At 55.1% G+C, this 23,705-nt stretch overlaps 11 protein-coding genes and 2 non-coding genes across 13 annotated transcripts; 7 read left to right on the top strand and 6 right to left on the bottom strand.

Annotated features, from left to right (window-relative positions):
• Positions 1–144: 144 nt before the first annotated feature.
• ACRALDRAFT_1046554 (uncharacterized protein) lies at positions 145–1,807 on the top strand. The gene is made up of 4 exons (XM_071015454.1): positions 145–546; positions 686–774; positions 903–1,053; positions 1,154–1,807. The coding sequence occupies exons 1-4, from the start codon at positions 276–278 to the stop codon at positions 1,333–1,335; spliced, it is 693 nt and encodes a 230-aa protein (XP_070879209.1). The 5' UTR covers positions 145–275; the 3' UTR covers positions 1,336–1,807.
• A 268-nt stretch (positions 1,808–2,075) lies between these two features.
• On the top strand, positions 2,076–2,416 carry ACRALDRAFT_1059931 (uncharacterized protein; the record flags this gene model as incomplete). The annotated part of the gene is made up of 2 exons (XM_071016141.1): positions 2,076–2,235; positions 2,304–2,416. The coding sequence occupies 2 exons, from the start codon at positions 2,076–2,078 to the stop codon at positions 2,414–2,416; spliced, it is 273 nt and encodes a 90-aa protein (XP_070879208.1).
• Positions 2,417–2,911: 495 nt separating this feature from the next.
• Positions 2,912–4,495, top strand: ACRALDRAFT_2024225 (uncharacterized protein; the record flags this gene model as incomplete). Its single annotated transcript, XM_071020198.1, has 3 exons — positions 2,912–3,433; positions 3,508–3,691; positions 3,753–4,495. 3 exons carry the CDS (start codon positions 2,912–2,914, stop codon positions 4,493–4,495), a joined length of 1,449 nt encoding a protein of 482 aa, XP_070879207.1.
• A 659-nt stretch (positions 4,496–5,154) lies between these two features.
• ACRALDRAFT_2024224 (uncharacterized protein) lies at positions 5,155–6,949 on the bottom strand (the record flags this gene model as incomplete). The annotated part of the gene is made up of 2 exons (XM_071020197.1): positions 5,155–6,400; positions 6,501–6,949. The coding sequence occupies 2 exons, from the start codon at positions 6,947–6,949 to the stop codon at positions 5,155–5,157; spliced, it is 1,695 nt and encodes a 564-aa protein (XP_070879206.1).
• Positions 6,950–7,863: 914 nt separating this feature from the next.
• On the top strand, positions 7,864–9,707 carry ACRALDRAFT_2038881 (uncharacterized protein; the record flags this gene model as incomplete). The annotated part of the gene is made up of 3 exons (XM_071020915.1): positions 7,864–7,951; positions 8,031–8,116; positions 8,178–9,707. The coding sequence occupies 3 exons, from the start codon at positions 7,864–7,866 to the stop codon at positions 9,705–9,707; spliced, it is 1,704 nt and encodes a 567-aa protein (XP_070879205.1).
• Positions 9,708–9,859: 152 nt separating this feature from the next.
• On the bottom strand, positions 9,860–13,017 carry ACRALDRAFT_205811 (uncharacterized protein; the record flags this gene model as incomplete). Its single annotated transcript, XM_071021828.1, has 17 exons — positions 9,860–9,882; positions 9,967–10,024; positions 10,061–10,193; positions 10,234–11,613; positions 11,645–11,698; positions 11,781–11,801; positions 11,859–11,872; positions 11,961–12,089; positions 12,201–12,234; positions 12,286–12,359; positions 12,473–12,501; positions 12,544–12,563; positions 12,617–12,647; positions 12,680–12,685; positions 12,726–12,808; positions 12,855–12,911; positions 12,950–13,017. 17 exons carry the CDS (start codon positions 13,015–13,017, stop codon positions 9,860–9,862), a joined length of 2,214 nt encoding a protein of 737 aa, XP_070879204.1.
• A 217-nt stretch (positions 13,018–13,234) lies between these two features.
• Positions 13,235–14,531, top strand: ACRALDRAFT_1067205 (uncharacterized protein; the record flags this gene model as incomplete). The annotated part of the gene is made up of 2 exons (XM_071017418.1): positions 13,235–14,218; positions 14,292–14,531. The coding sequence occupies 2 exons, from the start codon at positions 13,235–13,237 to the stop codon at positions 14,529–14,531; spliced, it is 1,224 nt and encodes a 407-aa protein (XP_070879203.1).
• Positions 14,532–14,838: 307 nt separating this feature from the next.
• ACRALDRAFT_t11 lies at positions 14,839–14,910 on the bottom strand. Its single transcript has one exon. It is a non-coding gene; the product is annotated as a tRNA-Thr (tRNA).
• Positions 14,911–14,936: 26 nt separating this feature from the next.
• On the bottom strand, positions 14,937–15,018 carry ACRALDRAFT_t10. The gene has a single exon. It is a non-coding gene; the product is annotated as a tRNA-Thr (tRNA).
• Positions 15,019–18,616: 3,598 nt separating this feature from the next.
• On the bottom strand, positions 18,617–19,150 carry ACRALDRAFT_1059936 (uncharacterized protein; the record flags this gene model as incomplete). The annotated part of the gene is made up of 1 exon (XM_071016142.1): positions 18,617–19,150. A coding segment is annotated over exon 1 (322 nt), but the record flags the coding sequence as incomplete, so codon positions are not given.
• On the top strand, positions 18,617–20,089 carry ACRALDRAFT_1091147 (uncharacterized protein; the record flags this gene model as incomplete). The annotated part of the gene is given in 8 exon segments (XM_071019553.1): positions 18,617–19,038; positions 19,075–19,211; positions 19,274–19,353; positions 19,404–19,446; positions 19,488–19,571; positions 19,603–19,791; positions 19,808–19,810; positions 19,887–20,089. 8 exon segments carry the CDS (start codon positions 18,986–18,988, stop codon positions 20,087–20,089), a joined length of 792 nt encoding a protein of 263 aa, XP_070879201.1. The 5' UTR covers positions 18,617–18,985.
• A 53-nt stretch (positions 20,090–20,142) lies between these two features.
• ACRALDRAFT_1091148 (uncharacterized protein) lies at positions 20,143–21,806 on the top strand (the record flags this gene model as incomplete). The annotated part of the gene is made up of 12 exons (XM_071019554.1): positions 20,143–20,188; positions 20,212–20,243; positions 20,282–20,352; positions 20,407–20,508; positions 20,546–20,571; positions 20,605–20,672; positions 20,752–20,862; positions 20,921–21,062; positions 21,124–21,190; positions 21,223–21,369; positions 21,405–21,693; positions 21,738–21,806. The coding sequence occupies 12 exons, from the start codon at positions 20,143–20,145 to the stop codon at positions 21,804–21,806; spliced, it is 1,170 nt and encodes a 389-aa protein (XP_070879200.1).
• Positions 21,661–22,425, bottom strand: ACRALDRAFT_2031306 (uncharacterized protein). Its single transcript, XM_071020678.1, has 2 exons — positions 21,781–22,425; positions 21,661–21,693 (listed from the first exon to the last, which is right to left on the bottom strand). Exon 1 carries the CDS (start codon positions 22,161–22,163, stop codon positions 21,900–21,902), a length of 264 nt encoding a protein of 87 aa, XP_070879199.1. The 5' UTR covers positions 22,164–22,425; the 3' UTR covers positions 21,661–21,693; positions 21,781–21,899.
• Positions 22,426–23,705: the final 1,280 nt, after the last annotated feature.

The following is a 23,705-nucleotide window of genomic DNA, read 5'->3' as shown; positions in this document are numbered from 1 at the left end:
GTCTTCGGTTCTCCGGGATCGTCCGGGCATCAGGTGATAATCCGACCCAATGACAGACGTTCAATTTCAGAGCGGGTATGCCTGAGGCACCTACCAAAGCTTCCCATTCGGCAATTCGATCCAAAAAACCACCAAGACGCAAGTGACGACCGTGACACACGGAACTGGAAAAAAGAAACCGCTTTGCCACAAACGTCCATCCACGCACAACCCGCCCGCCAACACGGCCTCTCTCTCTCTTCCCTCCGTCCTTCGTTCTCCGACATATTTTCACGATGGCGCCCCTCGCACACGCTTCCCGGGCCTGCGTGCGCCAGCTCTCGCGGAGCGGTGCGCCCGTCCGAGCCCTCAGCACGACCGTCGCCCGGCCCGACTCGACCACATCCTACTCGAGCCCGTTCAAGGGCGCGCAGAAGGGCAACGAGATTCCGGATTTCAGCAAGTACGTCAGCAAGACGAGCGGGCAGAAGAACCACCTCTACTCGTACTTTATGGTTGGTGCCCTCGGTGCCATCACCGCTGCGGGTGCCAAGTCGACTGTGCAGGGTACGTCTTCTCCCTTCATCTGGTGGTGGGCCATTGAGGGCAGGTGCATGACTGACCGGCTGCTGGGGGATGACTTGGATGTGGCGGTTCAATTGGGCCGGGAAAACGTCTGAATTCGGCTGACATGAGGTTGATGTAGAGTTCCTCGTCAACATGTCCGCCTCCAGTGACGTCTTGGCCATGGCCAAGGTGGAGGTTGACCTTAGCACGATTCCCGAGGGCAAGAACGTGGGTTTTTTCCTCCTCCCCGTTTGTTTTCTATCCTCGCAAAGAGGAAGCCGGCTCTTTCTTTGACAAGGGTTTATGGGCGCGATATGGCGTGATAAAGAACTGGGAGCTGACGCAAAAAACAACAGGTTGTCATCAAGTGGAGAGGAAAGCCCGTCTTCATCCGCCACCGCACCCAATCTGAAATCGACGAGGCCAACAAGATTGATGTTGCCACCCTACGGGATCCCGAGACCGATTCGGACCGTGTTCAGCAGCCCGAGTGGCTCGTCATGCTTGGTATGTTTTCTTCTATTCCCTTTCCCTCCCCTCCCAAAATAAAAAGAGTCAAGGAAATGAGCCTCTGCACGAACGTCGAGACTGATATACCTCCTTCCAGGCGTCTGCACTCACCTCGGCTGTGTTCCCATCGGCGAGGCCGGCGACTACGGCGGTTGGTTCTGCCCCTGCCACGGCTCTCACTACGACATCTCGGGCCGTATCATGAAGGGCCCTGCGCCGCTCAACCTCGAGGTTCCCGAGTACAGCTTCACAGACGACGGCAAGCTTGTCATCGGTTAAGTGTTGGGCCATCCCAATCCTTTTTGTACGAATATCTAATTCGCGGTGTGGAGGTGGAAGGGGATAAAAGGACGAGACAATGGTTAGCGGAGGGTAGAAAACAAACACTACGCATAGATTCACGGACACAGCCCCAACCCAACCCAACCCGAAACAGACCCGACGCGAGACCGCCTTTTTTTCTTTTTTCACTTGTCTCTTCTCTTTGCACTTTGGGAGGGACGTCTTAGACAAGGACGAACCGGACGGGGGCATGTGTTTGCCGTTGTATAAACACCGCAAGTAGTTGAATGAGCGAGTAAAGAGCACAACAAGTATGGAGCAACTAGTATCTTGCATGCCACCTACTGACCGTGTTGATATCGGTGCATCATTGCATTATTGACGTCAAGGTAGGCTCTGATGTTCAGCGAGCATTGAGTGCCTTGGAGGCTGTAGAGTAGGCCCGGCACGTGCTTACATAAGAAATCACCAATACGTACCAAATCACATGACCTCCCATTCAAAGTCAACGATGAGACGAAGATGAGACGAGGAGATGTCGTCTCTCCCCACTATCACGACAACGGCGTTTGACCTTGGCCGGGTCTCCTTTTTCCCGTCTCGACTTTGCCCTTTGTCTCACGTTTCCGAGAACGGGTCGCTTTTCCTCAAGGACGACCACAAACTGGACTCTATTAGCCGCAGCATCTGTACCTGGCCATTGGGATGTAAAACGTCTGGCAGACGTAGTCGTTGTCATGGCTCGTCATCAACTTGAATGGCAATGCAGGCCGAAGCGACTCGACAACGAGCTTCAACTAACTTTGCTCTACGTTCGCCTTTCAAAGTTGACTCAAATCGGAGGACCAGGGGTTCGAGACGCCATCGGCTTTGTCATACCGATGTTGACACTACCAGGTCCTGTTCTCGATCTGACCCCGTCCGTGCCCTTGCCCATGTGTCCGACTTTTATCATCAACGCCTAGGATGCCCTCTGGATACAGTTGCGCATGGACAAACCGATCCAGGGCCCTTCTCGGACACTCAGTCAAACGCCAAGCACATTGACCCATGGCATGGACCTTGTGGCGTCGCTTGACGATACCAAGTCGTGCTCGACCGATTAGGCCTCTGGATCGAACATGCGGCCGACATTCGAGACGAGAACATGAGACGTGCCCTGGACGAGCAACGATTCCCCGTCAGGGCGAGATGTTTGATCTCCCTATGTGAAGCCATGCCATCTGATCTTCAGTCCATGGTCGAATGTCACCCACCCCCGGTCCATGCCATGTCGACATGATATATAATCCCCATCGTATCCTCGCCATCGTATTTCTTCTTGCTTCATCTCACCTCAACCAACCGGCCTAGCATCTTCTCATCCTAAGTTCTGTGAACTTGTTTCTTTCCTTCTTTTTCTTTTTCTGTTTCTTTCATTCGCTTCAAACTCAGGGCCGGCCCTTTTATTGTGAATTTCCCTTTACACCTTTGTTCATTGTACGATATACGAGATTTTCAACTTCTCTTGATATTGTCCTTTTCTTTTCATTCATCTTTGGACACGTACTATCACGACTCGACGACCAACATCATGAGATACCAGAGCTCTATCGCAGTGGGGGCCGTTTTGGCCGGCTTGGCCACCGCCGAACTTCCCCAGGAGCACTCCCACCGCAAATACCTGATCGCCGTCAAGGAGCTCCTCGAACTGAACAACCCCTTCAACATCTTGGACCCGGTCTTTGGTTTCCTCGGAAACGCGGCTGCCGCCGAGGGCGCAGGCGACGTCACCAACCTCGACTGCCTGCACCAGATCACCGCCGACTCGGCGTTCACCGGTGCAAAGCAGGCGGGTGACATTGACGGCATGGCCAGCGCCCTCATCTTCCGCGCCCTCGAGCGCAACACTGTCGAGGTCGGCCTGAGGAGCGTCATCTGCAACGAGACGGCCGTCAACCCGGAGATCGACGCCATCTCCCAGCACCAGGACCCGGCCGCTGAGAACGCAGCCGAGGAGAACAAGGCCATCACCCTTGCCCTGGCTCAGCAGCTCGCCCTCATCGGCGCTGACCCGATGCTTGCCCTCGAGTCGGGCACCTTCCCTCCTGGCGAGGTATGTGCGAGAGTCCTTTTCTCCATCCAAACCACAAGTGTGCCGCATCGGGAATATGGCTAACGGAGGTTCAGATTGGCGACCCTACTGCTGCTGGTAACACTTGCAACGACGAGACGGACGATATTGGCTGCATCTTCACTCTGGATCTGCTGGTTCCCGATGCCACACCCGAGGAGATTGAAGCCGCAGTCGCCCAGGTCCTCGGTGAGGGCGGTAATGCGAACGCAGACGACTTGGTGGAAAGTCTCATCCCTAGTAAGCTTGGCCTTCATCATTTCTCTAGAGGAACCCAAAATTCAACTGACATCGTTTTCAGTCTGCCAGTCCATCGGAGTAGATGTCGGCCTGGGCCTGGAGGATGAAGACGAGGCGGACTTGATCTCCATCCAGCCTCCAGGCCTCGAAGACGAAGTCGTCGAGGTAGAGGACCCCACCGGCACAACAGGCGCAAACATCCAGACCTTCACAGGCAACCTCGGCGGGCCCGCCCCGCCCGTCATTTCCTCAGCGGCGGACCCAGCGCGCCCCTTCGAGGTCAACGGCAACACGTTCCAAAACGCCGCCGCCGCCCTCTCCCGGTCCTGCGCCATCCAGAACAACGCCTGCTTCAACGCCGCCAACTCGGGCCAGCTGGCCGAGGGCACCGCCGCCTGCTCCGCCCAGGAAGACGCCTGCCTCGCCGCCGCCTCGCTGCGCAAGATGCGCCGCAACGCCCGCTCCATCACCTACTCGCCCAACGGGCGGTTCCGCTTCGCCCGCGCCGAGCCCCGTCTGGCCAGGCGCCAGGCCCTCGACTTTGGCTCCTGCTCCGATCCCAGCATCCTGTTTGCCGAGGGGCTCGACGGCCGCGCCGAGGCCACCTTTGGCCCCGCTGGCGACTTTGACCACGGCTCTGCGCTCAATGTCGACATTATCACTAGCTTCATTTGCGGACAGCTCGCGAGCCGCTGCGGTGCTCCCGATGCGGCTGTTGAGGCTTGCGAGGATGGCGCGGCCGACGCGAGTGGCCTGGAAGGACAGGCTGCTGCTGATGCGTTCAATGCTGCTCTCGGTATGTGATGAATTTGGGAATGCGACTAGATTGATGGATGTCAATTGAGAGAGGGAGGTTCTACGGGACACACTCGCCCTTCCCGGGAGCATTCAGAACGACCATGTACCCCAATGAACACGAGCCCACAGGGGCTATGCAGGTCGCCCTGGGGATGATACAGGAGCAGCACGGGGGAATTGGACTAACAGACATGTCCGGGGACCAACTGATATTCCTGCTGGGCACCTATATGAGGCGGCTCAGCGTAACGGCGCAAAATAAACATAATAAATTCATAAAAGACGTCAGCACTCGCTCGAGACAGGTTTACTGCGAGGTTACAAGAGTTAGCATGGCTTACTTTTTCTTTTCTTCATGTGGCTAGGTCCATCGTCTACCGTCCTCTCAACTGGTCCGAACCCGACCCGGCTCGATCTTCTATTCATCACAGCTCTCCCCCTTGGTCTACATCGGCCCTGGTATCCATCCGACCTTACCCACAGAAAGAGAAGGAACATAAAGCAAGTCGCTCCTTCGTGTATATCGTGAATCCCATCCCATGTCATGATGCTCGGCCTTGATGGAACTTCACTCTTTTTTTTATAGCTAAAACCTCTGCGCCCACGGCCGGCCGCTGCACCGTTTTGTGTGCGGTTAAAAAACGATTTCCCGTCCAGTCGATCGCTCAGTAGCTTCGTCCGAACATGACCCATTTCTTGGCGAGCGCCGAGCATTCGGGGCTCAGGCACTTGGTCTGGCCCTCGACAAGGCCATCGGGCTGCTCAAAGGGGATGCAGAGACTCTTCATGCCCATGGACGGGGCCCGCTTGCCCTCGGGAAGCAGCTCGTTCTCGGGCGAGGTGCTGACGGTGAGCTCCTTGATGCGCTCCTCGCACTTGGGCTCGAGGCAGAAGGGGATGATGACGACGTTCTTGGCATCCAGGGCGGGGACGACCTTGCTCCAGTCGGTGAGTTGGATCCTGTGCTCGCGGAACGACTTCTCGGCCTTGTTGTACATGTCCTGCTGGATGGTCTCGAGCAGTTCGGGGACCTTGGTGGCCACCTCGGTGAGGGGGATGGTGCCCTTTTCGCCCGTGTCGCGGCGGGCGTAGGTGACGACCTCCTTGGCGGCGTCCTTGGGGCCGAACTCGAGCCGCAGGGGGACGCCCCGGAGTTCCCAGTCGTTGAACTTCCATGCCGGCGTGTACCCCTCGCGGTGGTCGACGTCGGAGCGGACGCCGGCGGCCTTGAGACCGTCGGTGATCTCGTCGGCCTTGGCTTCGAGTTTCTTGCGGTCTTCGGGGCTCATTTTGGCCGTGATGCCAACGGGGACGACGATGGCTTGGATCCTGGCGACGCGGGGAGGGAGGACGAGGCCCTTGTCGTCGCCGTGGATCATGACCATGACGCCGATCACACGGGTGGAGAGACCCCACGAGTTCTGCCAGACATGCATGTGTTCGCCTCTCTTGTGGGGGTCTTCGATGGTAATGTCGAACATTTTGCTGAAGTTCTGGCCAAGACAGTGGGATGTCGCGCCCTGGATACCTCGACCGTTGGAGGGGATATAGCCTTCGACAGTGGTGGTGTAATAACCGCCGGCGAATTTTTCATTCTCCGTCTTGCGGCCCTTGACGACGGGGACGGCGAGCAGCTGCTCGTAGACTCCGGCATACAGGTCGAGAATCTCCAACACCTCCTTTCCGGCAAGCTCCTCGGACAGATGCGCCGTATGACCCTCCTGCCACAAGAATTCCCTCGTTCGGAGGAAAGGCGTCGTCTGCTTGGCCTCCCATCGCACGACCGAGTTCCACTGGTTCAGACGCAGGGGGAGATCGCGATGACTCCGGATCCACTTGGCGTAGTAAGGGTACATGACGGCTTCGGATGTCGGGCGGATAGCAACGGGAACCTCGAGGTCCTTGTCGCCGCTGTGTGTATGGGAAGGTGTCAACTGAGCTGTCTGCTTTTCTTAGGTGTATGGGTAGGAATGGAAAGGAAGCAGACCAGGGTCTCGCTTGGGTCACTTACGCCTTGGTAACCCACGCCAGTTCGGGGGCAAAGCCCTCGACGTGGTCCTTCTCCTTCTCGAGCGACTTGGACGACAGGAAGAGGGGGAAACTCGTCTCCTCGACACCCATTGCCTCGATCCGAGCAGAAAACCACTTCCGGATAGCGCCCCAGATGTACATGGAAGCTGGGCGCAGGACGAAGAAGCCGGCAATCTCATTATAGTATTCAACCATTTCGGATTTGAGGACGACTTCCTGATACCAGGCCGAGAAGTCTTCGTTCTTGGGTACGGTGATGCCGATTATGTCGTCGGTCTTCTTTCCTCCGACCACGGGGATAGCGGCCTTCTTGGAGGCCTTTGCGGCTTTCTCTGCGGCCATCTTAGCCTGCTTTTCAGCCTTTTTGAGCGCGCTCTTGGAAGGCTGCTGCTGCTCGGGCTGCTTGGCCTGCGCCGCAGAATCGGCCATGGTGGCGGGCTACGTCGAGGTCGGGAGAGAAGAAAACCGACGAAAAGAGACAGAGAGAGGAAGAGAGAGAGGCGGGGTACGATAACGAATCGCGGGGTTACAGAAGACGGAGATTTTGATGGCAAGTGGAAGACCAGAAGGGGGGCGTCCTAAAGGACTCGAGTATCGGAGAATCCCACAGGCGGACAATGGAAAGCGATGTTGCGAGGAAATAAATATTAGGAGGTCATGGGACCTAGAAAGAAGTTGGCAAGTCAGGTAGGTATCAATTTTTTGGGGGGGCCACGGGCGTCCAGGCCCGAAGTTCTCTGATAAGGTATGAGCATATGTAACACCCACACACACATAAATTCCAACACTGCTGGCGCCCTGAGTCACAGTACATGGGCTTTATTAGCAGTGCCCCGCATTGGAAAACTGAATTCAATGTACCGTACCTACAGCTGTCGTGCTAGACATGGGGTGGGGGGGTATGCAAAGGGGGGTGCATGGACGACCCCACGGTGCCCTGCCCTGGAGCGAGGGGTTAGGTTACCTAATTCAGAAGCCTGATTGTGGCTTTGGTGGCTGGACCGTTTCATTAGTAATCGGAAATCTCGCCATTCAGTGCGAGAAGGCGGTCAAAAAGCGTCACCAGCCACAGCTCAACCGGGACATGGATTAACTACCAAACCGAAAAAAGTTCAGGTTGGGGGGGAAGAACCAGGAGCTTCCATCACCGTCTGTCTAACCTACCGACCCGACCGCCTTGACCCTTCTCATCGGACGTTTTAATATCATACATACTCTTCAAGAGGAGAAACTACGCGCAGTCATTCCCTTATCATCGAGGTTTACCCGACTCTTCTCATCTGAAAAGTCTCAGTCCTCCCTCTTTCGTTCCCACCTCGTTTCCTCGCAACATAGCTGCCAGGATGGCGTCCATGTTCGAGCAGTCCGGTAGCGGCACCCTCTTCCTCGGTGGCCAGAAGATCTCGGGGCAAGATATTAGAGATAGAAATGGTACGCTATCCTCCCTGCTCTCGGACACCTTTTTGCCTTTTCGACTTGGCTTCTTCTTACGCTTTTATGTGTCCCGCAGTCTTGGCAACACAGGCCATCGCCAACGTCGTGAAGAGCTCCTTCGGCCCCAGCGGTCTCGACAAAATGATGGTGGACGACATTGGTGTACGTTTTATTACTATTCGGTGTCACTATGCTCTTTTCTCAGGCTCACTTCTTTGAGTAGGACGTCACGGTAACCAACGACGGCGCGACTATCCTCAGCCTCCTCGACGTCGAAGACCCGGCCGGCAAGATTCTCGTGGATTTAGCGCATCAGCAGGACAAGGAAGTGGGTGATGGTACTACCTCGGTCGTCCTGATTGCCGCAGAGTTGCTGCGCCGGGGCAACGATTTGATGAAGAACCGCATCCACCCGACGACGATCATCACGGGTTACCGCCTGGCTCTTCGCGAGGCCATCAAGTACATGAACGAGAACGTCAGCGTCAGCGTCGAGAACCTCGGTCGGGAATCGCTCATCAACATCGCCAAGACCTCCATGTCCAGCAAGATCATCGGTCCGGACTCGGACTTTTTCGCCAACATGGTCGTCGATGCCCTCCTTGCCGTCAAGACCACCAACAACCGCAACGAGACCAAGTATCCCGTCAAGGCGGTGAACATGCTCAAGGCTCACGGACAGAGCGCGCTCGAGTCGATTCTCGTCAAGGGCTATGCCCTCAACTGCACCGTTGCATCGCAGGCCATGCCGACCAGAATACAAGACGCCAAGATTGCCGTGTTGGACATGAACCTGCAGAAGGAGCGCATGAAGCTGGGCGTCCAGATCACTGTCGACGACCCGCAGCAGCTGGAGCAGATCCGGGCGCGCGAGTCGGGCATGGTCCAGGAACGGGTCGACATGATCCTCAAGGCGGGCGCCAACGTGATCCTGACCACCAAGGGCATCGACGACCTCGTGCTCAAGATGTTCGTCGAACGGGGCGCCATGGGCGTTCGGCGGTGCAAGAAGGAGGACCTGCGGCGGATCGCCAAGGCGACCGGCGCGACCCTGCTCAGCACGCTCTCCGATCTCAACGGCGACGAGAGGTTCGAGCCGTCCTACCTCGGCCACGCCGACGAAGTCGTGCAGGAGCGCATCTCGGACGACGAGTGCATCCTGATCAAGGGCACCAAGACGCACTCTTCGGCGTCCATCATCCTCCGCGGGTCGAACGACCTGCAGCTGGACGAGATGGAGCGGTCGATCCACGACTCGCTCAACGCCGTCAAGAGGACGCTGGAGAGCGGTGCCATCGTACCGGGCGGCGGCGCCGTCGAGACGGCGCTGCACATCTACCTGGAGGAGTTCGCGGGAACCGTGGGGTCGCGGGAGCAGCTGGCCATCGCCGAGTTTGCGCAGTCGCTCCTGGTGATCCCCAAGACGCTGGCGGTGAACGCGGCCAAGGACGCGGCGGAGCTGGTGGCGCAGCTGCGGTCGAGGCACGCCCTGTCGCAGCGCATCCAGGAGGGCGAGGCAAACGAGGACGAGAAGGTGGTGGCGCACAAGAAGAACTACAAGAACTACGGCTTGGACCTGACGCGGGGCAAGGTCATCGACGAGATCAAGGCCGGCGTGCTGGAGCCGACGATAAGCAAGTCCCGGCAGCTCAAGAGCGCCGTCGAGGCGTGCATCAGCATTATGCGTATCGATACCATGATTCAGCTAGACCCCGAGCAGCCGGGTGAGGAGGACGATGGACATGGTCATTAGACTTTCGTGTCGTCGGGAGCTAGAGGGGAGCATTAAGGAGGCGAAGAAAGAAAAAAAGAAGGGGAAGGAAGTATACGGTGTACCGGTGAGGGAATATAGGGGAAGAGTCCCAAAATACAGGGTGATAATAACGCCTAGGCGTTGTATGAAAGTTAGGATCCCCATGAAAAGCTGACTGATAGACCACGACCACCATGATCAACCACCATTTATACTGGAATCATGCCTCGATATACGCCCGATCTAAGTCTAACCCAACCATTCACCGAGAGGCCCCTTTTTATGAGGGTTTGTATTTTCATCCTGAAGCGCTCAATCTAATGGCTACTCTCCATGGCGTGCAGCGAGCACACTTTAGCTATCCAATGCCCATACCCTGACGTGTTGATAAATCTCGAGCCGTTCCTCGCATCTTCATAATCATATACATCTATGACAGGAAAGGACGAGACAAACGGACCGTCGACACTAGCACCAGGCATACTTCTCATTGAGGACCCAGTCCACCTCGCCCGGGCCATACCACCTCAGACTCGCGATGCTATCACTTTCCCTCTCGACAAACTGATGAGGCAAGCCGGTCCGCTCCGTCAATCGGCGGAGTCGAGGCGAAGGGTTCCAGAACTGCACATCGTTGACTTTCCACCGCGCGGCCTCCTCCCTCGCGATGCTCAGGACGGCACGCAGGCCCTCGACGAGCTCGGATTCCCCGCCCGTGGTACCGTCGCCGACGTCCCTCTCCCCGTCCTCGTCCTCCAGCACCAGGCGGAGGATGTGCAGCGTGTTGCCCACGGGCTTGCGCAAGCCGCCGTAGTAGCCTCGCATCCAGATGGCCCAGACGCGGCGTCCCGGCTGGCCGTGCATGGCGCCGCGGACGGTGGGCGCGGAGCCGAAGATGTGGGTCGTCATGTAGTCCTCGCGCATCATGTGCCAGAGCAGGGCGTCCAGGTCCGGGAGGAGGGCTACGCGGGTCTTGGGTTCGGTTCCTGGCGGCAGGGGGCGGGCGAGGCGTTTGCGGAGGAGGGACTCGTCTATGGAGGTGAGTTCGGCGAGGTGGTGGTAGGAGATGGGCGTCGCGGGGGGCGTGGATCCGGAGGTGGAGGTTGACGAAGAAGCGTCGGGGGAGGAGGGAGTAAGGGCAATGTGGGTGGACTTGTAGGGTAGCCAGCCGTTCTTTGCGTAAAAGGACTTTCCGATGTCGGAGTACAGGACGGAGAAGGCGACTTCTGGTTGAGGAGTGGTGGTAGTAGTTGTCGTACTAGCCGTGGCGTCACGGGCAGCTTGGCCTTGTTCTGCTCCTTCCGTCGCCTTCCCTGCCGGCATCCCGTCCCCTGGGACGACGGGGGAGGACGACGGGGAATAGGGGGAACCCTGCCAAGAGGCGAGTTGGGCACCGAGGAGGGCCAACATGCGGCTCGCGTAGCCGTGGCCTCGGTGCTCGGGCGAGGTGAAGACGGAGGCGACGCCGTGGGCGAGTGCCTCTTGGACGGAGCCGTCGGGCGAGGCGACGAGGCATCGCTTGCGGATGGACTCGCAGGCGGACAGGATGGGGCGGGCATCGGGCGGCGAGGACGGGTCGGTGACGATCCAGCTCGTGATGCCGCCGTTACGGGCCATGGGGACGGTCTGCAGGTAGGCCTCGCGGTGGAGGTAGTCGTCGAGGTCGAGGGCGGTGCCCCATTGCGGGTGGGTGGCCTTCCAGCATGCCACGCGCTCTGTCGGGGTGGGGTGCGTGAGGACGAGAGACGAGGACGCGACGGGGTCTGCCGACTTGGAGCCCATGGTGGAATCGTGGGATAGGGGCTGTCTTCGGTTCGTGTAAAAGATGGTTTCTGAACCCGGAGTGACGATGGGCGAAAGGAAAGAAATGGGCGTTGAAGAGACCGGAAGACGAGGCTGAACCGTTCTAATATGAGGTTTGAAGGTGGGATTAGCACTCGGGAGTCCGGGTGAACGAGGTCGAGTACGGACGGTCAGTTGAGTTTAGGTTTCTTGCTCGTGGCACCCAAAGAGGCGGTCAGCTGGTCCGCTAAGCGATATTTATGATTCCTGATTTTACGTCACTGGTCTCACGCTTTTAAAGGATCGTCACCCCTTTCTCATGGTGGTTTTTATTCGAAGGAGGGGTCCTTAGGTAATCTGGGTAAAAACTCCGTCGAGAGGTACTGATACATCGTCATACTCAGTACGAAGTATACCGCATGGCATAGCCGGTGGACGTTAGAAGTTGGTGGAGCACCCCCACCGAGTCACCTGGCCCTGTGTAAGCCGATGGTAGGCGTGACCCGGCGGGGTGACCCGGCCACCCTCCTTTTGGCCAAGTTTATATCGGCATGTCGAAGCAGCTGGAGATTCAAAGTGTGATCCAAAGTGGCAGATGGCCTTTCGTGGTCCCATGCACGCCTATACATATACCGCAGTAGGCCCGGCTTTCATTCCAACCTTCCTCTTCCGCAAGAGTAGTGGACGTAGGGTGTGTTAACGACTGGCCACTGGAAGCTCGGGCAAGACCTGATATGTAAGAAGGCTTCGTAGACAACACCATTGTCTCAGAGGCCACGATACTCGAGTTCCAAACCCATGATGGTGGGGGGAGGGGTACTGACGAGACTGGAGCTGGAGCATCTGTCTCCCCACATTGTTCACAATGCACTGAGATGTACGAACAAGTCCGAAAGCACAGGAAGGGGAGATGCCGATCTTTTTACCCCCCCCCCCCCAAAAAAAAAAAAAAAAAAAAAAAGAGAGAGAGAGAGGGGGCTCACTCGGACTCGCACCCGCTTGTGGCTCATGTCTCGCATCAATCAGCCACCAAAAGAACGCCACAAGAACGCACGGATGTCAACGGTCGAATCGCTTCATGTCTTCCCCTCGCACTCGCTTATCTTGACCCACAATAACGTCCTGACCTCCAATCATACAGCACTGTCTCCTTTCTCGCTTTCTGATCACTCATCAGTTCCTAGCATCACTATCCTCTACCAGACTGTCATGCCTCTTTGCCTTTCCCCTTCCGACCCGATTCGTCAGTCTTCATCTCGGAAAGTATGTGATCGTCCAGTCGTCCCATCAGCATGAGTGCCGGCCTTGGGACTTCAGCCCTATCAGGAAGCCAGGGGTCAGTGCAGGTCTGCTAGTCCCTGGCACCGCTTCGCATTCGGACTGAACGAAGCAAGGCAACAGGAAAGGGGCGAGCGAGCCTGTCTGTTGATTGATGAACTGCGTTTTCTCATTTGACCAACCCTGCTTGGCGGGAACCTCGCTTTCGCATAGCACAACGAGCCTGAAAACATGCTGCCACGCTCGGCATCATGTCGAGGGTCGTCCTTGGCAGCAAAGCTTTACTCGCGACAATGCAATCTGCCGTCGATGGCTTTATAAGTGTCGTCGACTGGTCGTGAAAATCCTGATCCTTTCAAATTTGTCCTCAAGCTTCCACGATCATCTCCAAACTCGTTTCTCAGAGTGCCATTGACTTCTTCATCTGACTTGAAAACCCCCTTGTCTGGCTATTTTGTCTTGCCACCATGGTCACACCAGCTCGTCCTCCGGCAAATGGCCTTGTCCAAACCCTCCGCCGCATCTACAACCCCATTGGCTTCTCCAGGGGATACAACTTTGTTCTCTTCTTCGTCCTCGCCGGTGCCATGACCGGCTTCTCGCTTGCCCGCCTCCCTTACCTGGACTACCACGGCGTCTTCTGCGGTCCCAAGGAGCCCCAGGGTGCCATGCCGGGAGAGTGCTACTGGGTGGGCCACGGGTACCGGATGGTCGGCCTGTGGATGCACATCGCTACTGTCCTCCCTGCAGGGCTCCTGGTTTGTCTCCAGTTTGTGCCCGTCATCCGCCATAAAGCCGTCCTCTTTCATCGCATCAACGGGTACCTTGTCATTCTCCTCTCGATTCTGAGCACTGTGGGAGCTCTGATGGTTACGAGGCATTCGTTTGGTGGGGGTACGATCGATGCCCAGACGGCGTCCGGCTTGCTATCCATCATGTTCTTGATGTCCCTCCTCTTGGGGTATATCAACATCAAGAGGCTGCAGCTCGAGGAACACCGAAAATGGATGCTTCGGGCTTGGGTCTACGTGAGTCGCCCGCTAGCCCCTTTTGCCTCCTCTGTCCTACACCTTGCCCAGTTGGCACAGTCCCCCCGTTCCCTTTTATTTACAGACTATGGACTGAACAGCAACACGTCCCAGGCCGGAACCATCATCACGTCCCGTATTATTGGGATTCTCATGACGACTATTGTCTCCGCAGCGGGCGGTTACTACGTCGCCCGCCCTTGCGCTCAGATCGACTTCACCTTTGACGGGAACCAGAACATGACCCTTCAGCACTACCCCGACTGCGCCGCCTTCTACGACGGCTCCGACCCGGACAAGTACGTCGTCGTCTCCGCCGACTTCAATGGTCAGGTTGCCGAGATTGGCGCATCCCTTAGCAGTGTGTTCGGCGGCGCCATGTGGCTTGCTTTGGCCATCCACACGATCGGCGTCGAGGTATACGTATGTCGCTCCTTGGTTTTGATTTCCCGTGTCGCGGGATCGTGTAGAGGCTAACTCAGGGGGGAAAAAACAGCTACAACTCACCCCGATGGAGCACGAGCGTCTCCGAAATATTTCCTATGTCCGTCAGCTTGAAGCTGGGATGAAGAATCCCGGCAGTGCTGGCTTGACCGCTGATCGGTTCGGCGATGCCAAGAAATGGGTTCCCGAGTCAGCAGGCTCGAGGGGTGACGGCGAGATGCAGGCGAAATTTGGCCAGGCGGATGCCGCGAGTCTCTGCGAAGGTAGCAGTCACGCTCATTCCCGGGAGTAGATTGGCGTTGGTATGAAGGCAGAAGATACGCGTTGTACCATGCATGGGTGGACGACGTTCTGAACGAGGATCAATCAGGTGCCGTCTAGATATTCGTGTCTAGATATTCGTCTCCAAATAATAAGAATTCAACCTAAACATGTTCAGAGACTTGCGGAAGCAAAGCCCTGAGATTAACTGGCTAGGTGAAGAGGCATGCCACATTCAAAGAGCGGAGGAAGGTGGGGGGGGGAAAAAAAGAGAAAAAAAAAAAAAAAAGAAACCAGATGGCTTCTGGTGAGAAGGACAAAAAAGAAAGGAATTGAATTGCCTCGTACTGGAATCGAACCAGTGATCTCCTCATTACTAGTGAGGCGCTTTACCACTGAGCCAACGAGGCGCAAAGCATCAATCCCTTCAATCCCTTGCCAGAACACGGAATCGAACCATGGATCTTCTGTTCGCACTTGGATACGAGACAGACGCCTTACCACTGGGCCACTCCGGCTTTTTGGGTTGTGATAACTGGTCCCGGCGAGACTCGAACTAAGGAGCTCTCGCAGTACCATGCATTGGTACCGTACTCTGACCAACTGAGATATGGGACCTGTTGAGCGGTCATTGGTGAGCACGTTTGTCTTGGTCGTCTTCAAGAAGCACCAGCACAACTTGTTATTATGCTTACAATTAGCGACAAATAATGACCGAATTTATCCGCAAGTACTTCGTAATTACATGCGGAGATTTGCAAATGAAAGTCGTCGCACGCTCCAAGGTCTTGCCCAACATCTTCTTCGTCCCCCAGAGTCCGCATGCAGACAGCGCAAAAAAAAAAAAAAAAAAAAAAAAAAAACCCTGTGGATTCTAAGCATTGGAGGACTTGCATGCACAAAGTCATGACTCTCTTGCCCAAGTCGGAAAGCTACCTGACTAGGTAGTAAACTCACCGGCGAAGAAAATCCCAGTGAACAACATGCGACCACACGGTGATTTACTGCAAGATTCGCGAGGCGCAAATCTCAAAGTCAGTCGAACACACCCATGCATACGAAGTATGGCCAGCAGGGATTCTACGAACCAACCACTCCGCCTAGAACAGACTCGGCGAGATTTCCACGTTCGACAAACGGGATATCGCGGAAATATGCCAGAGCTGTGATCCCTCGAAGGCGCCCGCCAGCAAATGTATCACAGTGTACTCGTGACAGGTCCGTACTGTACGTGGTACTTTCAGGGTCCATACGTTGTACTTCGTACGGACCTGTGCTGTTGCAAAGGATTCGTATCTAGTCTACCACAGCATCCAGCTCACCAACCTCATGAATCCTTCGTCACTATCCTCATCTGGCCATTCCCTGTCCTCAATCGCGCCGCGCGTCTCCTGGGCCTTCTTCGTCAACTCGGCAATTTTTTCCTCGTCTCCACCAATCTTGGCTTCGACTCTGGCAGCGAACCAAAGTGCCCTGGCCCGGTGTGTCCTCATTTCAGGAGCATCCTCGCTGATGCGGATGATTTCGCCCAACCATTTGGTTGCCAGGACAAGTCCGCCATCATCCTCGAGCATACGGGCTACCGTAAAGAGCGAATCCGCAACCCTCGGCCCGCCCTTCTCGCCGTACACACCGCGCCGCATCGTGACCGTGTGCAATGCGAGCTTCCGTGCCGCCGCCTTCTTGCCCTGGAGCCAGAGAATCCGCGCGAGGAGCATAATGTCTCCGCTGTGCTTGGGATAACGAGACTTCTCGATCTGCTCTTGCGTCATGTTCTGCAGCGCCCAGCACCCGTGTAAAGCCTCGAGCGCCGCGTCGGCCCGGCCCGCACGCAGGTGCGTCATGGCGGAGATGGCGAGCGTCCGAGACATCTTGCTCGAGTCGTGTGCATTGTGCACATCGGCCGCCCTCTGGAGATACCTGAGCGCGTTTTCCACCTCGCCGAGTTCCGTGTAGGAGTAGGCGATAGAGTCGCAGACATCGGCAATGGGCGGCGACTCTGGTGTCTCGAGCTCCTCTCGCAGGGCGAGCGCTTGCCGATACGAGGCAAGGGCTGCTCGCGGCTGGGCAAGATCGAGAAATACGTGCCCCAATAACCGATGTGCCTGAGCCGCGATAGGACCGGGGAGGTTGCTCTCGATTCCCAGGCCGAATTGGAAAAAGGCCCGGGCAAGAGTTGGCTGCTCTTTTTCCCACAGGTAACTTGGCAATCCAAATCATGTCAGCTATGCACAGCTCGCTCTCTCAGAGGGGCGAGTTAACTCACGTTCCAGTTCTAAAGACCAACTCTGCCCATAATGCAGAATCTCTAGGCCTAATCTTGTACTTTTCGGAAACTTGCATCAGTCGACGAACATGTGGCAGGATGGCACTGCATGTTTCCCAGGATTCCCAACCATGCCCCTGGTGAGCACCTCTCTGCTGCCAGGTGTTGGGGAAACCGAAATACAGCATTCGAACCGCTAGGTCAAAATTGGCGACTCGGTCATCACCCGGCATCTTGATAAATACGACGAGTTGTACGAGACGGTGCATCGAGAGGGACTTTGAACTTGCAAGTCGACTGATCATGGATGTCTGCGTCAATTCCACAGCCGCGTCCGCAAACCTAGGGGGTAATCGTTTGTTACACGGCATGCCAATAAGTATCCAGGGTGTGTATGTAGTACTCACTCGAACTCATCGAATAGGAAATCAAGTCGCGCATCCCCCATATGCGCCTTAATGTTCCTGAGAAAACGCTCCGGCACGAGATCAGGATCAAAAAACACGAGCAAGTTCTGCAAAGCCGTTGCTTCGGGGGATAGCGTCCGGAGCGAGGCATCCCAGGTGGCGAGAAGAGTGCGGTCATAGTCAACCGGTATCTCTAGCCTGGCGAAGACCTTCTCTGGGGATGTCTCAAAAATCCTCAGGAACTCCGAATATGAATGGTCCCTGTCGCGGATAAAGTCGCTAATTTCCACCACGACCAAAGGCAGTCCGCCGATGAGCCGACATATCTCACCAACTGCTGCCGTATCGTCCTGATCTGCCGGTGGTCTTCCTGTGAGGGACTGTAGTGTGGATCTACCTGTCTCGTCCGAGAAAGGTTTCAGTGCGATTGTCGTCGTGGCCCGTTTCGATGCTTGGGACGGCGACCTTGTCGTTATGATAATGGATCCGTTACCAGTCGCGGGCCAGATTTGACTAAGGAGCTCGGCATTTTCGACATTGTCAAAGATGAGAAGAAAGGTCCTGTTGGTGGTATTGAGCCAGTCTCGGACCTTCTGCACACACCGGTGGCCATTCTCGTTTTCTCTGTCTGTCAGGCCTAGCCTTCTGGCGATATTGGTCAAGGCTTGCACGAGTTTGGTCTGGTCATCTGCCTGAATCCAAGCGATCAGCTCGTACACGTCTCTTGACGTGTTGGCGTAGTGAAGCGCCAACTGAGACTTCCCAACTCCGCCGAGGCCGTGAATGCCGGCTGCACGAAGGCTTGTGTTTGACGCGGTAGGATCAAGAGCTTCCGTTAATCTTCTAAGCTCAGTGTCGCGGCCAAAAAGAGGCAGGTTGGGTCCATGAGGAATCACGAAAAGGGGAAGGTTGGCGCCGCCAGAAACACGCTGACGCAGATTCCGCGAGTCTCTCTGAACAGAAACTGTTTCAGTGGTGTACACCACCTTTGAGGAGCGAGGCTTATCAACGGTTTCATCCACCGTCCTGGAATACTCTTGGATAGCGCCGATCATCTGCGCACATTTGCGATTGAACTGGGGCCACAACCTGGCGCGATGCCTGGCTAGGTTCGGATTGTTGCGAAAGAAGATAATGGCGTGAGCAAAGAAGATGAGGATCTCGCGGTACATATCGACAAGTGCGTCTTCCAAAGACTCTGTCATTGGCGACTTTTCTTTGTACCTGCGCATTCGAGGAAGAGTACTTTCAAGGCTCTGAAACATTTCAATGACTTCTGGAAGAAAATCATGGGAATACTTTGCATTGTTTAGTAAGACCTGTGCCCGACTGAGACTGAGGGAACAGGAAAAGAGAGGGAGCCGCTATCCCTTGGCTAGGAGAGAGACGGTAGAGGTTGCGTTACCTTGACGATCAGTCGGATCGAGCCCCAGAGGACGACAGCTAGGGCATCATCCAGTGCCAACGCCCACGCGGAAAGCGCGGCAAAAAAGTCACTGAGACCGAACAGCACGGGCTGAAGCTGGCCCATTGACCGGACATGTTCGAGGGCAGCGATCTGTGCCACCAGCTCATTGGGACTCTGAATGCCCCAAAGCTCCTTGTTAATAGAGGAGGCTTTAACCCCTCCCTTGGCGAGTTCGCGGTAGTATTGATCCAACAGGGCCTGGCAAAGGGGGTTTTGGGGACTCTGCGGCTCCTCAGCCCTGTCGGGTTCAGCCTCGGGGATCACGACTGGGTGGGTGACACGAGAAGAGGAAGCCATATCCGAATCGTCTCTGGCCAGTGAGAAAAAGGATCTGTGCAACCCCAATGAGAAGAAAGGTAACACGATTCGACGATCTGTGTAACCCCAAGAAAGAAAAGTAACAGGATTCGGAGATCTGTGCGACTCCAGCGAGCAAAAACGGGAAGGGCAAAAGGCGAAAGGGTGATGCAGTGCTGTCCTGGCGTGGAGGCGACGAACAAGTGAACATTGAAATGAACAGACCAAGAACAGTTCATATACGGATAGTTGGCCAACTACAGACGGGGAAAGGTTCGATTTTCAATCATTCATTCCCCCGGGAAAATCTCAACTTTCTTCACAGACTTCGTGAGGACCCAGGTGCGCGGACTGGTCGCAGATACGTGCTCAGATGCTCACATGCATACTCAGCGAGGATTTCGATTCATCAATCGTGTCAGCAAGCAGTCGCTAGGCAGCAGGGCGGCAATGGCAGGCGCCTAGCATAGCTCCTTTGACTTGATTGTACGCTCAACGCCATGGGACTGTTGGTTTTAACTTGTGTTGTATTGACTGGTTATGGTCTAGCGTGGAATTGGTACGCGATTTCATTCGACGCGGGTTGCGAAGACATCGCCAGCGCCGGCGCGCCGGGATCTCGGCGGTTAACCAGTTGCTAAGAATGAACATTTCCCAGATCAAGATGGCCATGGCGTCCGCATAACCTTCGGACAGGTGAGCGAATCAATATCAAGAAATTGGGGCAGCGGCTCCGTCAATGTTACGACGACATACAAACACGCAGTCTGGTTTGCGAAAGCGACCTCGAGATCACAGACTAGGATGATCTCTTTGGTATACCGCGTGCTTCGCCAACAACCTGGCGAACCTCGTGCGAGCCTGTTGGTACATTGCAGCACTGTACACGAGACAAAGGTGCTCGCTTATAATGGCACCACACCGCTGCGGCAAGCATGTGTGAAAATTAAGGGCTCGGCATCAACGAGATGATAATTTTTGGTAGGATAGAGCACTTTTTCGACGCTCCTCCCCCATCCGCCCGCTTCATTTTCGAGCGGACGATAGAAAGTTCGCAGTACTTTTGCTCCGAGAGTGGGCTCGGCTCGGTGAGGACTGGCCCAATCGCCAGGTGGCGGCGGCAATGGGCGGATGCCCAGCAACTGATCTGAGGATCTGAGTACTAGGAAGCGCGTAGTTTCCCCTGATAAAGAGGATTGGACTAATGGCGCTCGAGACTACCCGGCCGGATTTCATCAGGGATCTCCTGTGTGACAGGCGAGACACTGTCCAGTTTTCACGTTCTGGCTTGTCGCCATCGGACTCGTCAGCGTAATCTTAGCGCCGTGCAGGTTATCCTGTAGGCATTCCAAATCGCGGAGGATGCTGAGAAAATAATTCATGAAAATATGATGGGGTTGTCGGCGTATCCGGCGTTGAGACGTATAGCTGACTAATACTTCTTGTTTATCATGTGACCTCATTATAGTCGGACAAACCCCTCCTTCAAGTTAGGTACGCAGGTAGCTTGGGGTAACCACATCGTCGTTTCATGCATCCTGTTTTCCATCTTACCTTCTGGTTTTCTCCTGTCACCTAGTTCGGTTTTCTCGTGTATTTACATTTAGAAATACCCAATTATCAGAATCTCACAGTGATCTCTGCTTCTAGCATCACACGCACTCAGCCATGTCTGTCACGCATACCGTGCTGTTCCAGTTTAAGAACGAGGCCAACCCTGACGATGTCAAGGCGGTGCGTGGGCACACTATGGATAGCTTCACAACAGTGCTAAACAGAAAGTGCTTTCGGGTGCTGACTTTTGGAACCGCAGGCCTGCGCTCGATTCCTCTCCTTGAAGGAGAACTGTCTTCACCCGACTGGCCATACTCCCTATATCGCATCCCTAAAAGGTGGCAAGGACAACTCGCCAGAGGGGCTACAGGTATGGATCTACTCTATTGATCTGCCGGCTCCGAATCGTTTTTCTAAACCAACATCAGAATGGAATCACCCACGGATTCGTCGTTGAATTTGCCTCTGCCGAAGACAGGGACTACTATGTCAAGGACGATCCAGCTCACCAGGCCTTCGTTAAGAGTATAGGAGGTTTGATTGAGAAGGCAGTGGTTGTCGACTTCACCAGTGGAGTGTATTAGCGTGGTGCATGCAGAAACGATACATGACTTGTCTAGTGCTTCGTGAGCCCGTTCCCGGTGCTACGTTACTAGTGGACTAACTGCATTCTTGGAGACGGGCGACAGGCGTCTTAAGTGTGCAACGTGTCTTAACGTCGTCTGATCAGCAGTCAACAAACTGACCTCAGCATACCTTCGCTTCTACGTACGAGGGAAATTCGGATAGGGGTGCAGGACTGCAGGTACAGCATCTGCCTTATTGCTTCCCCTCTCTCACCGCAGAAGATGCAGAGATTCGATATACTTTTGATTCAGTAGGTAGTCATGGTTACGCACGCATATGTTCTAGGTTTCCTTACGGATACACAGGCGCCGTATTCGTACGGGGCAACGCGTCTAGTGTAATACCGGGTGTTGGTCTCTTTCCGGCCCCCGGTCCCGCTCGGAATGGATTGGCCCGGCCCCGCTGGCCCTCTTCGGGGCGTGGCGTGACGAAGAAAATGCAAGTGAATAATCAGGCCGTATTGCTTTTAAAACAGTCGTCCCATCACCTCATCAGTAGTTACGAATACTCCGTATGTCTTGCATTCGTGATTTCGGCCCAACTAGAACGCGCCGTGGTCAGGGGTAAAAAGCAGGTACGTTGCAGGTACCGATAGTTTCATGTTGTCTTCGACGTAAGGTATTTTGTCCACGCCAACTCACCATCATTTCAAAGCTCTTAGAGGAGTTCTCCTGTATGGCTCTCTGAAAACATCAGAATACATTACCTGTCATGATATAGCCGAGTATACAGGCGTTAGGTCGACACCTACAACGTCATCTTAGCGTGATATTTTACAGGTCAGGCATTCTGGGATATCAGGAACTTCTTTGGATACAGAGTCCAGGTAATCAGAAGTCGCTTTGCATGTTGCCTATTGTTGCCAAGCGGGAATAAAATGTGGAAGGAGGTGCATGAGAATGTGGGCGGCCTCACAACTGCGGACCCCTGTGAGGTGAGATGCAACGTCTTGTCTTCTCTTGAGACCCACCCGTGATTTACCCGCAGCTGACGAACACCCGATTGTAGCCGAAAGTCCCTGCAGCGGGAAAAATGGATGGCCATCGGGATAAGTCGGGGCCCCTATCACAATGGTAGTAGACGCAAAGGATGAGCTGATAAATCAGGAGGCCAGGCATACGTTGTAGGATTCTTGTTTCCCTTTGAGAATGATGAAGGGAACGCGATATCATGGAATGGAAGGGTTATGATATGGACCGGTAAAGGACAAAAGATGATGAAGAGACATAGGATTGCAAGCCGAGATGTGACCTACTGAGCTCCCATGTAACACATGATACTGTTTAATGGAACTCGGTTGACGGACGTCCTATAGGATTCCGATATCCTGCAGACTTGCTTTGTCGGCATGCTATATGTGATTGCGCCCGGATCGGGGCGAAATGTATTATGCGGCCGGAGAACTTGTACACACGGAGAGCTGAGTAAGGAGATTATTTTGCACTGCATGCGGAAGAGTCAGGCCACACCGCAGTAATCAGTCGATCGTCTTGGATGAAGAGAAAAAAAAAGTATAGACGGGACTATGATGGGTTAGATCCAGTTTCAACCGACGGCTCGTCTAGAACGCATCCGAGTCGAATCTATAGAGTTCTGTGGTAAATTGCAATGGTGAACCGCAGACGTGCCGGATATTGTGCTACCGGTGTATGTATGTGAGACACAGCAGACACCATCTGTGGCCAGATCGATGGTCGCCGAGGGCCGATGACTCTGAACTCGGACTCGAGAGGGTTCCCGCAGGAGCGGGACAGAAAAGCTTCTCTTCAGCCATCTTTTGAGACGTGTCGATCGCTGAGGCCCCCGACCTCCCTGAGTTAGGGGACCGCCTATTTCTGTGTAATCCGGAATGAAGGCATCGGGCCTGTCGGGGCCCGGGATACTAGACGTATTGTTCTTAACGTTCTTGCTATTCGCAGCTAGTTGTACTTGCAGGACTACGTTGTACACTGCTTCGTACTGCGACGACTCCATAGTGCGGAGTACATGTGCGACAAGATGGCGGATAGTCGATAGCCGCCATTGGCGATGGGGATGCGTCCGTTAATTTGGGTCTGGGAAAGGAAGGTGGCAAAAGGCCGAATGGAACGAAAGCCAGCGTCTCAATATTTCTCAACTTGGGAGACCAAAAAGCGCCTGCCTGCATGTACAATAATACACTACGAACGTCGGAAATGTTGCCCCTGGCCAGCACACGGAGGCCACCGCGCTAAAATTGCCCAAGCTACGAGCCTTGGTTGGGATGACGAGTGCCAAGAGAGGCGGCGGAATGTGGAGGCGTGGAAGGGAAAAATGTGTTACCGACGATGAAGGCCCGATTGGTTGCGTTGGGCGCCAGGGACAGAATTTGCAAGGCACTGCCTCACGATTGGCCTGAAGGGTAATATGTAGCACCCGAAACAAAGACAGAGGGACCATGAAAATGTCGCGCCTGAAAATGTCACGTCAGGGGACACAAAAGTCCGAGTTGAGAATAGTACGAAGTACTGTGTCGTGCTGAATCCGTTGTAAAGCAATAGGTATTCGGTCCGGTGTACAGTCAGGACTCTACGGACAAGTACGTATGCACGATTGATCTATTGATTG

This window comes from Sodiomyces alcalophilus (genome assembly GCF_042370955.1).
Source record: "Sodiomyces alcalophilus JCM 7366 unplaced genomic scaffold ACRALscaffold_1, whole genome shotgun sequence".
NCBI lineage: Eukaryota > Fungi > Ascomycota > Sordariomycetes > Glomerellales > Plectosphaerellaceae > Sodiomyces > Sodiomyces alcalophilus.
This window is presented reverse-complemented; position numbering and strand designations above follow the sequence as displayed.